The sequence below is a fragment of the Trachypithecus francoisi genome, unplaced genomic scaffold (assembly GCF_009764315.1).
Source record: "Trachypithecus francoisi isolate TF-2019V2 unplaced genomic scaffold, Tfra_2.0 Lachesis_group6, whole genome shotgun sequence".
NCBI lineage: Eukaryota > Metazoa > Chordata > Mammalia > Primates > Cercopithecidae > Trachypithecus > Trachypithecus francoisi.
The window spans coordinates 95,188,281-95,211,832 of record NW_022681471.1 but is presented as its reverse complement, the minus strand read 5'-3'; the positions used below and the strand labels follow the sequence as shown (position 1 = coordinate 95,211,832).

The 23,552-nt window shown below is 37.8% G+C and overlaps 2 protein-coding genes and 1 pseudogene across 2 annotated transcripts; 1 reads left to right on the top strand and 2 right to left on the bottom strand.

Moving 5' to 3' along the window:
- Positions 1 to 4,626: 4,626 nt before the first annotated feature.
- On the top strand, positions 4,627 to 4,844 carry LOC117077279 (annotated as a pseudogene).
- A 13,512-nt stretch (positions 4,845 to 18,356) lies between these two features.
- Positions 18,357 to 19,829, bottom strand: LOC117077587 (myb/SANT-like DNA-binding domain-containing protein 2). Its single transcript, XM_033201279.1, is given in 1 exon segment — positions 18,357 to 19,829. A coding segment is annotated over 1 exon segment (990 nt). The 5' UTR covers positions 19,797 to 19,829; the 3' UTR covers positions 18,357 to 18,806.
- Positions 19,672 to 22,392, bottom strand: LOC117077588 (myb/SANT-like DNA-binding domain-containing protein 2). The gene has a single exon (XM_033201280.1). The coding sequence runs from the start codon at positions 20,115 to 20,117 to the stop codon at positions 19,875 to 19,877; it is 243 nt and encodes an 80-aa protein (XP_033057171.1). The 5' UTR covers positions 20,118 to 22,392; the 3' UTR covers positions 19,672 to 19,874.
- Between the last annotated feature and the right edge of the window lie 1,160 nt (positions 22,393 to 23,552).

Here is a 23,552-nt window from a genome sequence, read left to right as displayed (position 1 = left end):
GATATTGGTTACATCTAGGAGGAGAGTGGGGTTTGCACTTTGGAGGGAACGCAGGGATCACTTGCAGAATGCTGGTGATATTTTAGTTCTTATTTGGATGGTAACTCATATTATTATTTTGTGAGCAGAAAACCTGTGATTTGTGCCATTTATTTCATGTATTTTATATTTCTTTAAAAATGTTAGCAATTGAATTGGAAATTACTATTTTGTTATATATGTCAGATACAAAAAGGTAATACTGATCTGAACCAAATTTGAGTTGCAGAGACAGAGCAAGAGAATATTTAGGCTGAAAAAAGGAACAATTTGAATATGGAAGCTCTCACTGCATTAGCTCCTGGAATTGTGTTTTGAATGATAATGTGCTACATGATCCTTCTTCCAAATAATTCAGTTTTAGTCACATTAAAGATTTGCTCTTTTATTTAACCTCCTTCTGTCATTTTACTTTTAGTGATCCTGCTAATTTGCGTAAGCTAACTTTCTCCTGCATCCTGAAACATCTTTGGTCTACTCTCAAAATGTGTTTAGAATACAACAAGGTCTCACCCTCTCCACCCCAGTTTGCCTGGTCAAAGACACTTTATCTCTCCCCTAAAGAGATAACATATACTCCTAAACGTCTCTCTGCTTTCCCGCTCCCCTCTTGTCTAGTCGACACAAAGAAGCCAGAGGGATTCCATTAAAGGTAAGTTAAATAAAGTTACTATTCTACTCAAAACCAGAAGGATTACCATTAAATGTAAGTCAGATATATTCTACTCAAAACATTCCAATGGCTTCTCATTCACTAAAAGTCAGATTTGAAACCTTTACCCTAACCTAGAAGACCAAACAAATATCTGACCCCATATCTAACCCTTCTACTCTCGTTAATGCGATATTAACATCACTGGTTTCTTTTCTACTCCTATAAAGGGATTAGCAAAATTCTGCCTCAGAGTCTTTGCACTTGATGTTCCTCCTACCTATTATTCTCTTTCCACAGATGTCCATTTTGCTTATGCTGTTTTTCCGGATTCTGCCCAAATGTCACCTCCACAGAGGTCTTGCTTGACCACTGTATCTACACTCCCTCACACATAAATCACCCACCGCTCCTTTTCCCTGCTTTATTTTGTTTCTTCACAGAATTTATTATTATATAGCATTATATTATAAATCTTAATTATTTAGATTTCTGTTTCCTGTACTAGAATGTAATTTCTATGAGACCATGGAATTTTTCCTGTTCCAACTTACATCTTCAGCATGTAGAATAATACTGGGCAGAAAGTAGGACTCAATAAATAAGTGTTGAATGAATGAATAGCTGAATGATAGAATAAGTGTTAATGTGAGTGGTTAGACTGTGATACAAACGAAAGTGGCCCAATTGTCTTACCTTAGTTTCTTCCTCAGGAAACTGATCCTCAGACAAGAAACTGAAATCCACCAGATCACTGCATCCAGGCATTGAGATGCCAGACCCCTCATTCATCATGATCGCTTCCTTACCTCTCTCTGTTTCCTGTTTTCCCACATGTAGTTACATGTCTTACCGCCTATGTAAACCCCCGATTTTAGTTGGTTGGAAGAAATGGATTTGAGGTTTGGCTCCCAACTCTCTGCTTTACATCACCCAAATAAAAAGCCTTCTTCCCTGGCAATACTCACTGTCTCAGTGATTGGCTTTCTGTGCAGTGAGCAATGGGATCTAGACCAACCCCCTGGTGTTTTGGTAACACAAATTTGGCAGATGTATTTTCTAAAATAATCTATTGAATCAACACAGCTCATTTCACACGAGGAGTAGATCATTTTTTAACAACCCCTTCCTTTCTATGATAACATTATTGCAGTAATAACTATGCAATAATAAATAATAATGACCATTTTCTTGATTTGGTCTTTAGTATTAATACAAATAATTAAAAATTGAGAAAATGAATATATTTTAATTTTAATGATATTATTTAAATTCAATGAGATGATTTCATCTATAAAGTAAATTTCAGATTTACCAAACAAAAATATCTTTCCTTAAAATTCACATCCTGTTTCATCATTTTAAAGTTTAAACACAAATAAAAATTCTAAATGTTTACAGAGATCGACAGAAATAGCAGAATTAAAGTAACTCAAGCTCTCTTTATTTTTATAATCACCGTGCTATCATTGTTTATTTCAAATCTATTATATACACACAATAATGTGTAATAACACAGGGATTAGAGACGGAAACTGTGCTGAAGTGAGCTTGAATGATTCTGAACCATTATGGACTTATTCTCGAGAGGAGTGTGGAGCTGATTGGGCACGTGTTGAGAATCCACCATATGAATGGGAGTTCTCTAAATTAATTTTCATTAATTTGAATACAAAGTTTATTAAATAAATGTTACAAAAATGTGCTAATTTGAAGTGTATATATAAATTATTGAAGCCTAACAATAAGTATAGTAATTGTTTAGAACTTAGACCAATAAAATATTTTGAGGGAAGAGAGGAATATTTAATCACTGACATTGTGTAATGTTGTTAACAAAAGGTGAAACAAAAAACCTTTGTCTAAGAAAGAAGAAAAGAGGCTGGGTTTGGTGGCTCATACCTGTAATCCCAATACTTTGAGAGGCTGAGAAGGGCAGATTACCTGAGGTCAGAAGTTTGAGACCAGCCTGGCCAATGTGATGAAACCCTGGCTGTACTAAAAATATAAAAATTAGCCGAAGGTGGTGACGTGCACCTGTAATCCCAGCTACTCGGGAAGCTGAGGCAGGAGAATTGCTTGAACTCAGAAGGCGAAGGTTACAGTGGGCCAAGGTCGTGTCATTACACTCTAGCCTGGGGACGACAAGAGCAAAACTCCGTCTCAAAAAAAAGAGAGATGAAAAAACAAGAAGTTGAGATTTTAATGTTATACATACATAGAAAATAATACATAGAAAAAAAGTTATAATACATAGAAAATAGAAGGATAAGTTAAATTACTCCATGAAGAAACAATCAGACAAATCAAGCATGGATGATATTCTACAGAACAACTGGCCTAAAATCTTCAACAATCAATGTCATAAAAACGAGGATGAGGAGAGGCATAAGAGCTAAATGCAATGCATAAATTGGATTGGACCCTCATTTAAAAAAAAAAAAAACATAGAAGACATTGAGATAGTTGGGGCAATGTTAATATGTACTGAATATCTGATGACATTATTAAATTATTGTTAATATTTGTAGGAAATTGTTTATCAATACTAGTAACCAAAATTCCAAATTTTAAAAATTAGACACAATTTATTCCCTATTTATTGGCAATGATCAAAAAGAATTCTAGGCCACGTGCAGTGGCTCACACCTGTAATCCCAGCACTTTGTGAGGCCAAAGCAGGAGAATTGCTTTTGGCTAGGAGTTTGAGACCAGCCTGGGCAACATAATGAGACCTCATCTCTACAAAATGTTTTTTAAAAAAATTAGCTAGGAGTGGTGGCATACCTATAGTCCCAGCTGCTTGGGGGGCTGAGGCAGAAGGATCCGTTGAGACCAGAAGTTCAAGGTTGCAGTGAGTTAGGATCGTGCCACTGCACTCCAGCTTGGGCAAAAGAGCAAGATCTCATCTCTTAAAAAAAAAAAAAAAAAAAAAAAAAAAGAATTGTAAGAGTTCTAAATTATAAAGAATTTAGCATTCTAAAACTTGAAAAAGAATTTTAATTCTAAAGGATTAAAAAGAGTTTTGGTGGTATAGCAAAATGACTCTGCAAAGGAATGAGCTGCCAGAGCATATGAATAATAACTGTCCACTTAAACCACTTCCAGAAACTGAAAATAGTCATGGATATAAACATGGAAACAACCTCATGATAACCATTCTGTATTTACAAAATAAACTTGTTCAACATGGTATTAGTTAAATAGGAGACATGTGTAGACATCAAAAATGATAATATAGACATATTTTTATTAAGAAGGATAGAATTTCATTATATATCAATAAGGTAAGACAATGGGTTACAAATAGTGCATAGCATTTAAGCCCATTTTATCATATATTTATTGACAGGTATATGCTCAAGAATAGAATAATATAAAATAGAAACTGCATATTTGAGTAGCAGAATTGCATCTGGCTTATTTTTGCTTCTCTATATCTTTGAAATTTTCAACATAGCATATATTTTCATAAAATTAAATTATCTAAAGTTAATTAACTTCTTTTTCAAAGCCATTATTTTGGTTTCTAGGCACGTTAAAATATTAGTTAATTGAAAACGGAAATGGAAGTCTGAGAACCTGCAGTTTGTAGGAAAGGCTGGTGGCCATTGCTGCAGTGGTTCTTGTCCCAGTGCACAGCAGAGACGGCGGCTTTGGTGCTGGCAGAACAAGTTGTAGTGTGTCATCCCCACATTTCTGGGGATGTGTAAGTCCTACCTGACTCATGGTGGGATGCGGAACCCACACTTGCCAAGGCTGAGGGGCAGGAGTGAACATGGTCCCCTTAGAAATTTAAACCTTCTCTCAGACGTGTACAGTGGAACTAAAGAAGATAAACAACCAAGGGTAATCTAAAATAGTAATTGGCTCACTAATAATCCCAGGACAAAATGAGAGATCATTAATCAAGAATAAGTGAAACTACTAGAAAGATGTCTGATATAAAGGCTTGGGCCGAATATATTGCATAATGGGCTGCCAAGGACCCATATGGTTTTCTTACAAAAGATATTTTGGACTTTACTCCACTGTTACTAGCAGGTGCTGTACTGTTTTGGAAATTGGCCAAGACGATCGAGGCCAGGAGCAAGAGAAGAAACAAAAACATCAAGAAAATATTGCAAAAACTAAACAACTATAAAAGGACTGAAAAAATGAGCAGGCTCTAAAATCAAAGGAAAATAATTTGGAAAATTATGCAGCCTTGGAAAGACCTATGAAGATTTCTTCCTTCGATTTCATAACAGTCTTATTTAGCAAACAAAATCTGACCATATGGAAGAATTGTGTTAGTTCTAACTTATTACTATAGCAACTTCTAAGCTTGGGTATAGAAGTTTGTTGGTATCTATTGACAATTCTTATAAATTAGCACTTATTATGGTACAAAGTATTTATAACTGACTTAGTCATTGCCATTTTGCAGCTTTTGTACTGAAATGAAAATATCTTTTGGAGAAAAATGACTTTTGATTATGAACTCTATTCAAATAATGGTTTAAAATGGGGTCTTGTTCTGGGTAAAGAAAATTAAGAATGTGAAAAGTCAGGATTGTCCTCTCGGAGGTGAAAAGTATGCTTTGGCTTAAAAGAGATACAGTACATTAATCACATATTTTATTATTATTGCATATTTCTTGGAATAGAATCATTTCTGGGTTTATCAAAGCAAAGTAATATTAATCAATAAGTACATCTAATTGCTGCATTTTTCTGATTTTAGTCTTTCCGACAACTGGTAATTATAAAGACATTCTGCATTTTTAAAACATAATTTTATAAAAAATTATTTTATGTTGACTACGTAGAATTTTGTCTACTAGATATAACAGTTTTTGTACCTAAAAGCACTGCCATTTTCTTAGAGATAACTTGTTGAGAAAAGTGACACTATTATGTAAAGCTTGCAATAAATATGTCAAACGCTGTAGTACCTTGGAACCAGTTTATTCTTTTTTTTTTTTTTTTCCTTTTCTGAAACAGAAGTCTCACTCTGTTGCCCAGGCTGGAGTGCAGTGGTGTGATCTTGGCTCACTATAAGGTCCATGTCCCAGGTTCACGCCATTCTCCTGCCTCAACCTCCGAGTAGCTGGGACCACAGGTGCCTGCCACCAAGCCTGGCTTTTTTTTTTTTTTTTTTTGTATTTTTAGTAGAGACAGGGTTTCTTTTTTTTTTTTTTTTTAATACTTTAAGTTCTAGGGTACATGTGCATAACGTGCAGGTTTGTTACATATGTATACTTATGCCATGTTGGTGTGCTGCACCCATCAACTCGTCAGCACCTCTGATAATGAATTTTAAGTTACAAAAAATTGTCCAACAGCTCTAATTTTAAAATGAAACTACATATTAAAATAAATGTGATACTTTTTTATGAAGACAAAAAAATTAGAAGAGAAACCTCTTAAAATGCCATAAATGTACATCTAGTAGCGAGCAAGAAGTCATATTTAGACTTCAGGAGGATTTTTATTAGCACATAAATATTATTTTTTAGAAAGACAATGTAACACGCTGAACATTTTTCTCAGGGAATGCAGAAACAAACCCTGAATCCCAGAACACCCAAAATAAGCTGGCATTTCAGATTCCAGTGGCATGTGATGGTTACTAGTTGTGCCTGCTTCTAAACTTACAGGGGCTCGGAACAAGGAACTTGGACTAGACTCCCAGACACCTGGGTTGGTCTTAGGGGTGGAGATTAGAGCCAGGCAACAATGTAGAGAAATAGATTACAACCAGATTCTGAGCTAGCAAATACTTAAAGCCAATATCCTTTAGTATTTTTTTATTGAAAGCGAGACAGAAGCTGCTTTTCTATTAGTCAACTTTATATCCTGCTTTATATTGAAAATAAGGAATTTCATAAAGTTTAGCTTATTTTCAATTGTGTTATTCTACGCTGTTCTCACTATAAATAGACATCAAAAGTTAATCATACTAAGAACATGACAAGTGCATTCCTGAACTGCGTCCTTTGCATGAGCTTCCTATTCCCTCTACCTGGTCCACTTCTTCGAGATGACTGCAGAGCAAACTCCCTCACTGCCTTCAGTTCTATGCTGAAATGTCACTTCCTCAAAGTTTGAACTAAAATGTCTCATTCAATACTTGAATGTTCTATTTTTCTGGTTTCAGGTTGAGAAAATCATTGCATTTTTTAGGTGATGCTTTTCACTAGTTTTCTTTCGTGATTTTTTAAAATTATCAGACAACTTTTAGGGAAGCATATTAAAGGGTTTAAAATTTAGATAATACAATAGGTCATTTGTCTTCATTGAACAGAAACTATGCCACAATTACTATGTTTTCAGAATTGCAACTGATTTTGCCTACCAAGCCATGTGACTCAGCTGAACAGGGACAACTTGTACCTGCTTGTCACAAAAATGCTGAAAATAATAATACTCTGACTTGGGCAAGTAGTATTTCTTTCTCTTCTTTTCTTTTCTTTTCTATTTATTTTTTAACTGTTTCTGGAATACTGTATTTTTTTATTTTTTTATTATTATTATACTTTAAGTTCTAGGGTACATGTGCATAACGTGCAGGTTTGCTACATATGTATACTTGTGCCATGTTGGTGTGCTGCACCCATCAACTCGTCAGCACCCATCAACTCGTCATTTACATCAGGTAAAACTCAGAATGCAATCCCTCCCCCCCCCTCCCCCCTCCCCCCTCCCATAATAGGCCCAGTGTGTGATGTTCTGCTTCCCGAGTCCAAGTGATCTCATTGTTCAGTTCCCACCTATGAGTGAGAACATGCGGTGTTTGGTTTTCTGTTATTGCGATAGTTTGCTGAGAATGATGGTTTCCAGCTGCATCCATGTCCCTACAAAGGACACAAACTCATCCTTTTTTATGGCTGCATAGTATTCCATGGTGTATATGTGTTATATTTTCTTAATCCAGTCTGTCACTGATAGACATTTGGGTTGATTCCAAGTCTTTGCTATTGTGAATAGTGCCGCAATGAACATACATGTGCATGTGTCTTTATAGCAGCATGATTTATAATCCTTTGGGTATATCCAGTAATGGGATGGCTGGGTCATATTGTACTTCTAGTTCTAGATCCTTGAGGAATCACCATACTGTTTTCCATAATGGTTGAACTAGTTTGCAATCCCACTAACAGTGTAAAAGTGTTCCTATTTCTCCACATCCTCTCCAGCACCTGTTGCTTCCTGACTTTTTAATGATTGCCATTCTAACTGGTGTGAGATGGTATCTCATTGTGGTTTTGATTTGCATTTCTCTGATGGCCAGTGATGATGAGCATTTTTTATTGTGTCTGTTGGCTGTATGCATGTCTTCTTCCTGTTTGATAGTTTTCCTTCTAATAGTCAGGACCCTCAGCTGTAGGTCTGTTGGAGATTGCTTGAGGTCCACTCCAGACCCTGTTTGCCTGGGTATTAGCAGCAGAGGTTGCAGAAGATAGAATATTGCTGAACAGCGAGTGTACCTGTCTGATTCTTGCTTTGGAAGCTTCGTCTCAGGGGTGTACCCTGCCATGTGAGGTTTGGGGTGTCAGTCTGCCCCTAGTGGGGGATGTCTCCCAGTTACACTACTCAGGGGTCAGGGACCCAGTTGAGCAGGTAGTCTGTCCGTTCTCAGATCTCAACCTCGGTGTTGGGAGATCCACTGCTCTCTTCAAAGCTGTCAGACAGGGTTGTTTGCATCTGCAGAGGTTTCTGCTGCTTTTTTTGTTTGTTTGTTTAGCTGTGCCCTGTCCTCAGAGGTCGAGTCTACAGAGACAGGCAGGCCTCCTTGAGCTGCTGTGGGCTCCACCAAGTTGGAGTTTCCCAGCGGCTTTGTTTACCTACTTAAGCCTCAGCAATGGCGAGTGCCCCTCCCCCAGCCTCGCTGCTGCCTTGCTGTTAGATTGCAGACTGCTGTGCTAGCAATGCGGGCGGTTCCACAGGTGTGGGACCCTCCGGGTCAGGTGTGGATATAATCTCCCGGTGTGCCCTTTGCTAAGACCCTTGGTAAAGCGCAGTATTGGGGTAGGAGTTACCCGATTTTCCAGGTGTTGTGTGTCTCCGTTCCCCTGGCTGGGAAAAGGGCGTCCCTTCCCCCTTGCGCTTCCCAGGTGAGGCGATGCCTCGCCCTGCTTCAGCTCTCGCTGGTCGGGCTGCAGCAGCTGACCAGCACTGATTGTCCAGCACTCTCTAGTGAGATGAACCTGGTACCTCAGTTGAAAATGCAGAAATCACCCGTCTTCTGTGTTGCTCGTGCTGGGAGCTGGAGACTGGAGCTGTTCCTATATGGCCATCTTGCTCCCTTTTCTTTTCCTTTTTTTAGAGACAAGATCTCTCTCTGTTGCCCAGGCTGGAGTACAGTGGCATGATCATGGCTCACTACAGCCTCCACCTCCTGGGCTAAAGCGATCTTCCTGCCTCTGCCTCCCAAGTAGCTGGGACCACAGGTGCACACCCTCACTCCCAGCTACTTTTTGTATTATTTGTAGACTGAGCCTCACTGTGTTGCCCAAGCTCGTCTTGAATTCCTGGGCTCAAGCAATCCTCCTGCCTCAGCCTCCCAAAGTGCTGGGATTATAGGCATAAACCATCATGCTCGGCCTCAAGTAATATTTGTGCTTCTATCAATTATCTATTATAGCTGCATAATGAGCCACCTGAAAAATTGTTATTCAAAATTAGTAATTTTAAGTAACAACAAAATAGTATGTCTCACCATTGTGTGTAAGTTTTCAGGGAAATCTCTTTGTTAGTTTCACCTGAGCTCACTCATACAACCATTGTCAGCTGGAGCATCAGCTGGGTTGCAAGGCCCACGATCCCCACTCACATGTCTGGCAGTTGATTCTAATCATCAGCTGGGGCACTGTGGTTCTCATCCTTAAATAGGATAAGCTTCCTTATGTGATAGTCTCATTGCAGCATTCAGGGAGAGCAATCATAGAAGCTGCAATGTCTCCTAAGGTCTAAGGCCTACAGTTATCACAGTGTCACTTTCACTTTTAGAAGAGAAACCTCTTAAAATGCTCTAAATATATATATGTAGTAGTGAACAGAAAGTCATATTTGGAGTTCTACTGGATTTTTTATTACAGCATATGAATATTATTGCTTAGAAAGACAATATAACATTGAACATTTTTTTCAAGATATGCAGAAACAACACCTGAATCGCAGATATCCCAGGGTAAGTTGGGATTTGAGATTCTAGTTGCACATAATGTTGACTAGTTGTACCTGCTCCCAAACATACAGGGGCTCAGAACAAGAGACTTGGCATATCTGAGGAGTGATGGGGGCTGATTATGAGAAGGTGAAGGGAGGAAATATGTAGTGAATAAAGGTTGCCTTGGTATGCAGATATGTCTTCAGGTGATAAAAAAAAAAAAAGTTCTTTCAGAGTAGTTTTTCTCTTGGTACAGATGCCTTTTATTAACAAAAATTTCCTTTACAAAAGGGGAGTTTTACAGTTTGCAATTGAGGGGGAGGTGGGAAGCTTTTCCCTCTTTGGCCTATTCTCAACTTCTGTTAGCTCAAAGTAATCAATATGCCAAAGTGGCATAATTTGGAATAGCATATCCTGATCTTCCTCAGTCATATTTTGGGATGGCATATCCTGAACCCCATCACTACTTTCTCTAAAGTCCAGAAATTTTTCTCCAAGATACATATTTTAAATTCTTACTTGGTAGATAAGGGAGCATAGGGGAGAGTGGGACTGTTTTTTTCAAGGGAAAGTTAGCCCAAAATCCAAAATATACAACCGATAAATCTACTGAACTCTCATTGAAGGGCCCTGCCTGGGTGTCCTCTTGCCTCTCATTTAGTCCATGATGGAGAATTAGAAATGGGCTCCTTAGAAGCAGAACCAGAAAACTGCTAGTTAACACCAGCACATGGGCTTTGGGAATCCTAAAGGCACCAAAGCATGAATAAGTAGACATGAGGAATTACACATTATAGGATTGTCATGTGTACAAAGGAGGGGGTAGGTGAAGGATGAGATAGTGAGTGAGTCCTGAGAGTTGCATGTTCAAGTAGCTGGAAGTTGTTGGGCAATACATCTAAACTCTTACTGAGAGACAAATGCTCCGGATTTATCCTGCACAGTGACGAGCTCGTTCCCATTTTTACCTCCTTCACTCCACAACCTGCTTGTGCTTGTAAAACAATGCACTTTTCTCTTCCATGATAGAATATTGGGATGCATAATTTAATTATTTTACTCCTTCAAATGCTCCAATTTCACCCTTGGGGTAGAAGGATGTAGACAAGGAGGGTAAGTTGTATAAATGCCAGCAACTTTTCAATTTCACAGAAATTAGTTTTAGACAACATTGTGTGGCCAAGGGATCAGAACAGCTCATTTTTGCAGATAGCTTGTTTATTGCTGGAAGAGACTTTCAAAAGGAGAGTGGACCTTGTGTGAAATCCAAGTTAGCTGAACCTACAGTGGGTTCCTTCACTTGAATAAAGTGACCTGATGCTATTGCTTATCACTGTCTCATGTCTTGGTCGGAGTAGTTCTTCTCTTGGTACAGATGCCTTTCATTAACAAAATGAGCCACCTGAAAAATTGTTATTCAAAATTAGTAATTTTAAGTAACAACAGAATAGTATGTCTCACCATTGTGTGTAAGTTTTCAGGGAAATCTCTTTGTTAGTTTCACCTGAGCTCACTCATACAACCATTGTCAGCTGGAGCATCAGCTGGGTTCGGTTGTTCTGCCCCTGATAACCAGATGCTCTCGCCATGAGTTCCCTTTCAGCCTTTCTCATCTTCCTTCTTCTCTTTTCTTCCTCTCATAGTGATTAAAATGGCTCCTCTCACCACTGAAACAAGCAATGACATTAAGAGCTACATGGTTGGTATCCACCACAGAACCTCCTGTGTAATTTGTCTAAACTGCTATTTACCTGAGCCCCAAGTAGGATGGGTGCTGGTGAGATAACTTTCACTGCAATTTGCAATTTTGAATTACAAAAGTGGTCAAAGGACAGTGGGAGATTGTTCTGTCTCTCAGGATCTCTAGTTTTTTGTGTTTGTTTGCTTTGTTCTGATATGAGCGGAAATGCCTCCAGTGTTTTCTTTTTATATAAAATATTGGTTTTAGAAGTAAGGGTGTGTGTGTGTGTGTGTGTGTATTTCTATATGTGATTTAGTAATTTATTATATATGTTTACAGCATATATGTAAATTAGTGCATAAATATTTACACATATTATAGCTTCATTTTGTATTATAGCTTTTAAATTTTGTCAATGGCTTTTCCAGCATCTGTAGAAATAACCAGATATGCAGTCATTTTTTGTCAATATATCAATCTGGTGTATGGTACTAATGAATTCCTAATATTGACCCATATTCTTGGAATAATCTCACTCAATCGTGGTATATTATTTTCTTACTGTAATGTTGAATTTTGTTAGCTAATATTTTGTTATTTCTTAAAATTTACACTGGAGTGATATTGGTCTGTAGTTTGCATTCATGTACTGTCTTTACCAGGTTTTGCATCACAAAAGTAATAAGGAAGTTTTCCCTTTAGTAGAACATTAGAACTATCTTATCTTTGAGGGTTTGGTAGAGTCTTCTTGGGAAAACATCTGGACCCTGTTTTTCTGTAGGGCTATTTCTTAATGATATTCTCAATATTTTTATATGAAAATCAGTCTGTTTAAGCTTTCTAATTCTAGTAGGGTAAATTTGGTAATATGTATTTCCATAGGAAATTATCCATTTTATCTTAATTTTCAAATTCATTTCTATAGAGAAAAATCTCTTCTGTTTCAACAGTTCTTGTCATTTCTTAATTGGCGTACTTGTACTTTATCCTTCATTTCTTGGACAAGTTAGCTAGTGGTGTTTCTGCTTTTTTTTGTTTTTAATAAAGTGATTTTGATTTATTAATGAGGTCTCTTTTGTTCCATTCTCAATCTCTGCTTTTGCCTTTATAGTTTCCTTTCTTGTGCTCTCTTTTGGTTTACTTTGTTCTTTCCTAGCTCTTTTTTAAAAACTTATGAATTTTCCTGCAATCACTGCTTTACATATATCTCTTAGATTCTGATACATACTGTTTTCATTGTCTTTATTCATATAAATTCTGTAATTTTACTCTATGTTCCCCTTCACCCAGGAGTTGTTTCATAGAAGGATTTTTCATTTCCAGGTGAAAGAGCTAATTTGTTTTATATGTTTGCTTGTTTGTTTTTGTCAATAATTTCCAGTTTTATTATATTGTGATCAGATATGTTATTTGAACTATTTCAACATAATGTAAATTACTGATGTTTTCCTTGTGACCTAATGTAGGATTGGATTTTGAAAATGGATTAATAGTGCTTGAACAGAAGGTATATCAGAATGTACAGCTCATATATGTTCATAAAATCCACTTTATTGATCAAGTTGTTTAGGTATTTTTCTCCTTATTTTATTTTTGTCCTTTTGATCTGTCTTGCACTGAGAGTGTTATAGTAACATCTGTTATGATTCCTGTTTTTATATGTTTCCTTGAGTGTTCTGTAGTTTTTGTTTCAAAAATATGGATGCTGTCTACATTTAGTGCATGAATATTCACACACATTATGGCTTCACTTTGCAGTGCAATGTTTAGCCACGTGCAAAAAAATGTCCTTTTTGTCATATTTAATGCTTTGGGGCTTACATTAAACTTTGCTGATACCAACATCTCTATGCCTATGCTTCCTTTGCTTCTGTTTAGTATACCTTTCTCATTTGTTTATTTTTGCCTTTCTAAATTTCTTAATTATAGGTATGTATCATGTCCATGGCATATTGTTGTGATGTGTTTTGTGAGAAAATTAAAAATATTTTAAAAAATAAATGAATGTATTAGTTATTAGGGAGAAAAGTAATATATTTTTCTTACACATCACTAGGTTTATGGCTGAGACTCCTGTAACAAAATATAGATTAAAAAGAGAGAAGCACAACAAATTCACTTAGTGTAAGTTGTACATGACACAGGAGCCTTCAGAAATGAAGACCCAAAAACTCAGCAAAAACTGTGTTTTTGTGGACAATCATGCAGAGATATAATTAGAAGACAAAAGGGTAAATGGTAAGAAGCTGCAGGAAACTTAGCAAGGCCTGTTTTTTCAGATTCTTCTTGGCCTCTCTGTGTGACATTCCTTCCCTCTCAGTATGGGGTAGTCTACTTGTCACATGAAGGTCTTCAAGGTAAGAGGGAGGGAGAAGATCAGAGAGTAGCCTTCCTAGGTTTTCTGGCCTACTTCAGGGAAGAAGGAACAAGGGAAATTTCAGTTTCTATGGCCCACTTTATAAGAGAAGAGATAGGAGAAAGAGAGAAGTTCCTGCTTTTTTGTTTGTTTGTTTGTTTGTTTTTCAATTTACCTCAGCTTAAAATATTCAGTATATCAAGATGCTATATTTTGGGGTAGTGTTTCCTACCACATCATTATCTATTGCCAGACAAACAACTCCACAACTTAGCAGCTTGAAACAACACACATTTATTATGGTATAGTTTCTCTGAGTCAAGAATCAGGGAGTCCCTTAACTGGGATCTCTGGCTCACGGTCTTCCATAAAGCTCCAGTCGAGTTGTTGGCCAGGCTAGTTATCTTAAGGTTCAGCACTTTAAAGATCACCTCCAAGCTCTTCTAGTTGTTGTCAAATCTCATATTCTTGTTAGTTGTTGGCTGGAGTTGTCAGTTTCTTACCATGTGATCCTCTCTACAGGACAGCTCACAATATGGCATCTGGCTTCTCTCAGAACAAGCGAGCAAGGCAGTGAGAGAGAATAAGACAAAAGCCACAACCTTTTTGTCACCTGATCTTTGAAGTGACATCTCATCACTTTTGCAATATACTATTCATTAGAAGGTAGTGGGTAATTTCAGTCTATACTCAAGGGAAGGGAATTACACAAAGGCTTGACTACTAGGAGGTAGGACTCTTTGAGGATTAAAAGCTACCTACCACAGTTTTCCTTCTGGCTCTCAAGGATTCGCTTCCTTTCCACATGCAAAATACACTCACCCCCTCTGAAGGTCCCCAAAATTCATAAATCGTTAAAGTGCCAGCTCAAGGTTTAGAATCTCGTTATCTAAATCAGGTCCAGGTGCTGCTACCTGGGTGAAGTTCCTCTTGTCTTGTGAACCTGTAAAATTAAATAGCCAAGTTAACTTCCTCCCAACACACCCAACATATAATTGTGGAATAGACACGGGATTAACACTATAGATATTCCTATTTAAAAAGAGAGAAAATGGGAAGCAAAAAGGAATCACTGGTCTGCAGAAATCTTAAATCCATCCAGGCAAATGTTAGATATTCCTTGACTGGATCTGGGTACTTGGCTTTACATGCCTAGCTTTTTGGTTTAGCCTTCTGAATCAGAATTCACAGCTGAGTGGTTTCCTCAGTTTGCTACCTACTAGTAGAATTTTGGGGATCCAAGAACCTCTTTTCATTTTGTTTTCTCTTTGTCCCTTTCCGTCCAAGCTGGCAATGTTTTTGCTGATAAGGTTTTATCAGTAACTGTCTGGGTCTCCTGTAAATTTCATTGAAGTTTACTTCATTAGAGAAAAGCTACACCTACAAATCCCCCTTGAGTTAAGTTCTTCTCTACCTTGTGTTCCTACACATAGGGCTGTGAAACAGCACCTTTAAGCTTTTGATTTAAAGGATCTATAAGGCATACTCTTAATCTCTTTAAAGTGCCTTTTGTGTGACTGAATATAACTTTGAAGATCTAAATAGAATCTTTGATATTTCTTAAATTTTAACAAGAGATTTTACAGTCACACTTTTCATTTTTAGACAACGATTCCTGGAAGTGTCGTAGATTTGATCTTTACCCAGAAGTCATTTCTTAATTTTAGCATTATTTGCCATTTGGAGAGGCTAAGATTTTCAAAGCCATAAGTCCTGGCTCTTTTTAAAAAAAACACCACACCCTTCCCTCAATTTATCTCTCCCCTCTCACATTTTACTATAAGCATCAAGAAGCAACTAGGTGGTATCTTCAACACTTTACTTAGAAATAACCACAGTTAGACTACCCAGTTTATTAAGCACATTTTCTACTTCTCACATAACCACAGACAACAGTTACATTCTGCCACTACATTATAAGAATCCCAGCTTGGGCAACGTAGTTAGACCCAGCTCTACAAAAATAAATAAATAAATAAATAAATAATAAAAATAAAATAAAATAAAACCAGATGTGGTGGCATGTGCCTGTAGTCCTAGCTACTTAGGAGGCTGAAGTGAGAGGCTTGAGTCCAAGAGTTTGAGGTTACAGTAAGCTATAGTCATATAATCATGCCACTGCATTCTGGCCTAGATGACAGAGTGAGACCGTGTCTCTTAAAAAAAAAAAAAAAAAAAAAAAAAAAAAAAAAAAATTTTAAAGAATTTCCTTCCTTGAGATTCCAATAACATTTTCCTCACTTTCCCTTAAGCGCTCACTAGTATATTCTTCAAAGTTCCAAATTTTACAGCATGTTCAAGGCACTTTAAACATTTACTGACACTTTCCTCAAAATTCACTGCCCAGTTCCAATGCCATGCCCACAGTTTTAGTTATTTGTATGTCAGTACAAGACTTCCAGGTAACAAAATCTGTATTCGTCATCTAGTGCTATGTAGCAAATTACCCTGAAACGTGGGGGCTTAAAACTATAGACTTTTATCCTGTAGTTTCTTAGGGACAGGAATCCAAAGATGGACTAGTAGGGTTCCTCTAGTTCAGATTATTCCATAGTGCTATAATCATTTTGTAGATGGGTTTAACTGACTGTGGTAGGTGCCTCTAATGATATGAATATTATTCTTTTATTGTCATTCATTTTTACTAGTTTGTCTCTCATCCATTTTGTTTCTTTCTTGGTCTTCTTTTCATTACCTTACTTGTTTTCTTGACTTTTTTCTATGCTTCTTATTAAGTTTCACTTGATATTCTACCTTGGGTACCTTATTACTAATTCTTTATTTCTAAGATATTTTGGCTTCACTTTAGTTCTTTCTTAAGACAATTCTCTTTTCATATCTCCTTGGTTTTTGTTGTTGTTGTTGTTTTTCCATTTTCCTTCTTAGTGTTTGAGTTTCTTACAAGATTTTTCATGTCCTCAAACACATACTTGATTATATATTTAATTCTTACAGTTTCCTTCTGCTTTTTTTTCAGAGACTTCTCTTTGTATGTGTGAAATTTTCTCATTTGTGTGAAAGTTTATGTTCTGATTCTTAAGAATAGTTCTATATGAATTTGCTAATTTGCATTTTGTTCATTTTTATTGCATTGGGATGTTTCACAAGATTCCTAGTTTAGTGTCGCCCTTTCTCTTTCCATAACAAAGTTCATACATTGTAAACAGATTTGTTTGTTTGTTTAGGTGGGGTGGCAGGGCTGTGTGTCCTCTGGTTTTATGATCTCTTTTGTTCTGTAGGATCCTACATTTTTCCCTTTAGTTTCTTTTTCCTTTCACCACCTAATTACCAAGTGGAGTTTCTTACCTTCTTTATTGACTTTTTTTCTCTTTCAGAAGCTATGTGTTTCAAAGATTGCCCCCTTTAAACCATAGGCACTTTGAAATGCTTCCCTGTGATCCATGTTCTGATCTAGTCAGATGCTTTTTTAGAATATTCAGATTTAAGGTAGAATCAATCTTTGAGGATAATTTTGGATCAGTTGGCTCCTTCCTTATATTCCTTTTCTGTCTTCCCTACAGTTTTTCTCTTTTGCCTCGTGGCTGGAGGGTGGGGATTAAGGTGGTAGCATGGAAGATTGTACTGGAATTTGGTAATTTTTATTTTTTTAACCTATTGTTACTTGGAAGTTTTCACATTCTATGTCTTCAAGTTATGCAGAGGGCTTTTTCTGTGTAAATTTACATTTGCCATCTTGTTATTTGATATTGTTTTAGGAAGATACGGTGGGAGAGTGGTAGCTTGGTGACCACCATTGTCTTCAGCTACCTAGAAGTTCTCCTTTTAATTTTTTTAAACATTTCTAATTACTTTTTCAAATTTTGTGTGTGTTACATTAGAAATATTGAGAAGCCAGGGACTATGTACATCTTGTTCTGGTTTATTCCATTTGTCTAATACAGGTATAATTATTGTAGAGTCAAAAGAGTACCACACTTCAGTCTGACATAAAGAATACTACATTCTGAAGACATGTGTTACATCCTTAGCCTATTTAATCCTTAGATTCTTTATCTATAACCAAGGATCTCACAGGATTGTTGTGGGAAAAGTTCAAGTATAAAAATACTTGACAATAGTTATTGTCCTATCTATGCGTAACCAACACTTATCCAACACACACACACACACACACACACACACACACACACACAGTAACTCTACGTTAAAAACCTATACAGTTTTCTCTTTTATCTTATGCAACCCTTAGCATTTGATAATTACACTAAACCTTTTATATGTAATTTTTCTGACTAATCTGTCATCATGCTTTTCTTGTAAATACCAGTGTCTCAAGTCCCATTTCTTAAGATGTGACTTTGGGAAACTGCTCTTGCATTTTCTTAATTTTATAAAGAAAATGAAACACAAATTAAAATGTTAGTGCATATTTTATATTTCATAAGTAGGCAGCCTACATTCATAGTTTATGTTAATGCAAAACAGCTAGTACACTGAAAACCTATCTTTTTATCTATTGCTTATTTATTCAGGGTTGTAAATATTACTTATATAGAGACACAGAGATGTGTAAAAATGAAACATTGTGAAAAAAATACAATTTTTCAATTTCATACGAAACTCAAAGTATAAGTTTTGTCCAATATGGAATGTACCTACATTTGTTTATATTAGGGCTCTAAAATCCATTTAAAAATTGTTTTTCTGTTTTTAAAAAAGAAATAGCTGACCCACCAGGCAAGTTCGCTATATATCTTGCTTGCTCAAAATGAGCATTTTCAGGTAAGGTCTGTTTTTTCTGGCCCAAGTCTACTATGATGCCTTAGAAGTCGTACTGGCCCAATCGAAGTAAGGGTTTCCATGAAGAGTCTGATGGTGGCATCTGGATGAGGGGTGGTCCCGGTAATGGGAAGTGAGTAGAGAAGAAGGAGCTAAGAGCCCAAATCCTTATGAAGGATGACATTCAGTTGTTAAATTTTAAGGGGTATCCAATGGCTTTTTCCAGGCACTCAACTAAAGAGCCTGTGGAAAGAAAATCCCTCTCTACTTCTACAAATGTGATGTAGATGGATTTGGGGGAAACTCCAGGATCCACAATACAGTTCTGAGATAAAAACCCATTAATACCAACCCAATCTTTGCTGAAGGTTTTGGTATTCACTTGGAAATGTAAAAGTAAGCACTGCTGCAGAGTCCTGATCTCAAAAATCCAGAGGTAGCAATAGATAATTCGGGTGGGTTCTGTTTCCACCTGTAATGAGGCTTATGCTGAAAGAGTTCTCAGGTCAACCCGGCCCTCTTTTCCTGGGTCCAGGGAACGTTGCTCCATGTGTGGTGAGAGGGGCCTCTCAATACATTCTTCATAGCCAATGGCATAAAGGCCTGGGCTTTTAGGAATACCCCCAGGCAATAAATATTGAACAACATTCCCACCGGTTGGTTTGGAATGGGCAATGGGTATCCAGTCAATTTCCACGTGCAGCTCCAAGCACCTAGCTTTGCTAATAGTGATCTCTAAAAATTTGTAGTAAACATTTTTCCAGTTCATTTTCTGCACTCGGGTCATAATGATCCGTCCTTCAGACTTCTCAGAGTTGAAGTACTCCCGAAGTCGCTTGCCAAGGGGCTCCTGGGAGCTGATCTCAGCATAATGGTAACGGATATCCTCTTTCCAACGGGTGTTATAACCAATTCCAAAAATGGCCAGTTTATTAGAAAGATGGAGCCTTGAAAGGTCTGTCCAGCTCTGAAAAAGTTCCCATTTCAACTGTACCAATTCCAAAATCTGTACAATATTCTGCATGATGTCTCTCCTCTGTGCTTCTTCAGAAGACTCTTGTTTTATTTTTAATGTTCTCTTTGTGACAGGTACCTCATCCAATTCCTGATCTGTTGGATAGCCATGGAGATCCTGACTGTGGTTTCCCCAGTCCTCCTGTGAATAGTCCTCCATAGTGCTGCCATCTGACTCCAGCTCATGTAAGTTATGAAGGTGGTTCTTCCTCTCTATTCAGCACCGGTGAGGCCACAGCTAGAGCACAGTATTCAGTTCTGGGCATCCAACCAGCTTGATGCTCTCCTGGCACTGGGACGGGGTCCGCTCATAGCCCAGCTTGGCCAGGGCCTGGGACATGCGCTCGTACATGGCTGGCCCGGGGGCCTTGCTGCCGAACAATGTACCGGCTCCCTCCAGCTGCTGGTACAGCGCCTCCACCAGCTGCTCATTGCCCCACACTGCGATGAGCGCGTTCGTCTTGGTCAGCGTCCACGACATGCCCTGGCAAGCGGCGGTGGCGACTGCCGCAGCCCCACCACCGCTGCCACCAGGGGAGAAGGAGACCGGAGAGCCTATTTTTAACTTGAAAATTTACAAATTATAATAATCCGATCAGTAAGAGTAATAACAATGACACATATTGAAATTTTTACTATATGCCAGTCACCATTTTAAGTACTTTTAAATTAAGCTAATATAATCCTTACAACAATACTATGAGGTAGGTATTATTCTTTTCATCTTTATTATATAACTAAGCAAACTAAGTTAAGTAACTTGCTGGAGGTCACACAGCTAGTAAATGGTGTAGCCTGTGTTTGAACCCAATGAAAAAGATGTCATGAGTCAGTTAGGCAAATGGTAAAATACTACTTATTCAGGTGGACACTTCTTGAATCACTATTTAGTAAGCTAAAAATTTCTAAGAAATAGTAAATCTCAAGCAGATAACATTACTTCAAAATATTCACCAAAAAAAAAAAGGCTTGAAGTCTTCCCTTTCCTGGACAGAGTAGGATACTAAAGAGCAAAGGGAGGAACAATACTCAAAGGAAGGGAATTGGAGGATATAAAAGTGTAAACCTTCACATAAAGTGGAAGAACTCCAACTTTAGATAATAGTTAAATTTTTGAAACAGTCCATCCTGAAGAAATAGCCCAGCCTTTCTGACTATGATGTCTAAATGCATAGCTTCAAGGCAGTCAATTAAGATACTCTTATTATTCACAGCAGTTCTCTTTGGGATCCTTTGACTTGGAAAACAAATGAAGCAAATGAAGTTAATGACTCTTTCAAGTCTTTCCATCAAAGGCTCCCAAATTATATCTATTGTATCAGTGAAAAATGCTCCAGTAGGAAAATAAGTTGCTCTGAGACACAGTGATGGAGGAAGGGAGGAAAAAGAAGCCCAGGTGATATGGTTTGGCTGTGTCCTCAGCCAAATCTCATCTTGAATTCCAGCTTCCACAATTCTCATATGTTATGGGAGGGACCCAGTGGGAGAGAATTGAATCATGGGGGCGGTTTCCCCCATACAGTTCTCGTGGTAGTGAGTAAGTCTCACGAGATCTGATAGCTTTATAAGAGGAAACCCCTTTCGCTTGGTTCGCATTCTCTCTGCCTGCTGCCATATGAGAGGTGCCTTTCACCTGCTGCCATGATTGTGAGGCCTCCCCAGACACGTAGAACTGTGAGTCCATTAAACCTCTTTGTCTTTATCAATTACCCAGTCTCAGGTATGTCTTTATTAGCAGCGTGAAAATGGACTAATACACTAGGCTAAGTGAGATTCTAATGGTGGCACAAAGTTACTGGCTCCGGTCACAGAAAATGAAGGGCCTGATATTTAATTTCCAATCCCCTGTCCCACACTTTCTTCCTCAGAGTCCAGATGTGATCAGAGCATGCACAGCAACAACCATACCACCCATATTAGAAAATCAGTGCTCTAGCCGTATTATTAGATTTGGGGAAAGAAATGAGAACGTGTCTGAACATTCATTAGATCTCTGGGCATATCTGACCTTTGTGTTATTGGTACAATTAGTAATCAAATCCTTGGCATTTTTCTGTCTTTACCCAGGAGGTTCACCTTATAATTTTCTCAAAGATCATTATTTAGGTCCCAAATCCCAGACTGAGCTGGCAACATGATTATAAAGGAAGAATAAACCTCAAGCAGATTAGATTACTTAAAAATTCACAGAAGAGGCTTGAAATTTCTATTCACTAGAAAGAGCAGAGTCTGTACTACCTCCGTCAGCTTAACATTAACGAAGACATGTAAAATTTAGCCTTTGGCTTTAGCTAAAGTTGCAGCTCTTACCCTGAAATTTCTTGGCTATACTAGTATTCATCTCAGTCACTGGAAATCATAAAGACATGTTAGGAAGTTAGTCTGAATATCATCAAAATCTTATAAAAATGAACAGAATATCAAACAAATATGTTTATACAATAGAATATAAAATTGGAAAATAGATATCTTTTTCCAGATGTGCTGAACACCACGTTTCAGAAGTGGTCAAGAAAAACAGTGAGAAAAAGGGTTTGTAGAAATTATTTAAGATGAGGCAAACAGAGAAGCAGACATGTTCATATTTTGCTGTGGCTTAGAATGATGAAATGGGAGAGAATGATATTTTTCCTTTTCTCACCTTACCTCACAACATTAACTGAATTATGTGATTTTGAAACAAAACCTTTGATTAGCTACAGACCAGTTACATCTCCTCACTTTCTAAGCATGCTTAGAACTGCTTGTAAATGACAGATCTTTGTGATGGCAATGGGAAGCCAGTTAAAGCCCTTCCCCCCACCCCCACTCCACCACTTGAGGTCATCAAAGCCTGGTTGTTTGTGTTTTTTTGTTTGTTTGTTTGTTTTTTTGAGACGGAGTCTCGCTCTGTCGCCCAGGCTGGAGTGCAGTGGCCGGATCTCAGCTCACTGCAAGCTCCGCCTCCCGGGTTCACGCCATTCTCCTGCCTCAGCCTCCCGGGTAGCTGGGACTACAGGCGCCGCCACGTCGTCCGGCTAGTTTTTTTTGTAGTTTTTAGTAGAGACGGGGTTTCACCGTGTTAGCCAGGATGGTCTCGATCTCCTGACCTCGTGATCCGCCCGTCTCGGCCTCCCAAAGTGCTGGGATTACAGGCTTGAGCCACCGCACCTGGCCAAGCCTGGTTTTTTGTTAAAGCTCCAGTGGCCATCAGATTTATGAAGGTCCTGCCAGCCCAGTTTACTAAGTTTCCTGAATTTGGAGAGAAGAAGAAAGACAAAGTTTGAACAGCTCATAAGATACATTTTTAATCTAGTAAGCAAGGTTAATTGGATACAGGTATTTAAAATAACCAGAATATGAACATGAATTAGATCGGAAAACAGTAGTCATTTCACAGGTTCTATATGGTGAACATATTTGAGATGATTCTTTTTCAGTAGTCCTGGGACAACTAGATCTTTGACTTACTACTTTCATCCTTTTGTCCTGATTTTTAGGGAATATTTGTTTATAGCCAAACTAAAAGAGCAGGCTGCAGTACAGCCACAAGACCCATTTCTGTGTAATATTACCAAGTGGAAAACTTAAATTCCCCAGTCAGAAAATAAGCATCCACTGAGAGATGAATCTTGTAGAAAAGTAGTGATGAAAAACTCAATCCACACCCAGAGTTTGGCGAAGGTCACTTCTGGATGATGATGGGGAGAAATGAAGCTGTGTATTTGTGAACCAAATTAATACACGAATCTGTAAAGCATTCAGGCTGACCTTGAGACAAATGCATCTCCTTCTTCCAACCAAATTATAGGTTTTAACTCCTCAGAAGGATTGCCTTTCTGAGTGCTGACTCCAAGAAAGCCTGCTCCCTGGCAGATTGTTCCTGACAGGTATGAATGTTACCTTTTATCATCTCTTGCCCACTGATGACAAAAGG

What these genes read in the sequence shown, in the direction of transcription:
- LOC117077588 (XM_033201280.1), bottom strand. Translation starts at nt 20,117, where the DNA reads ATGTCGTGGACGCTGACCAAGACGAACGCGCTCATCGCAGTGTGGGGC.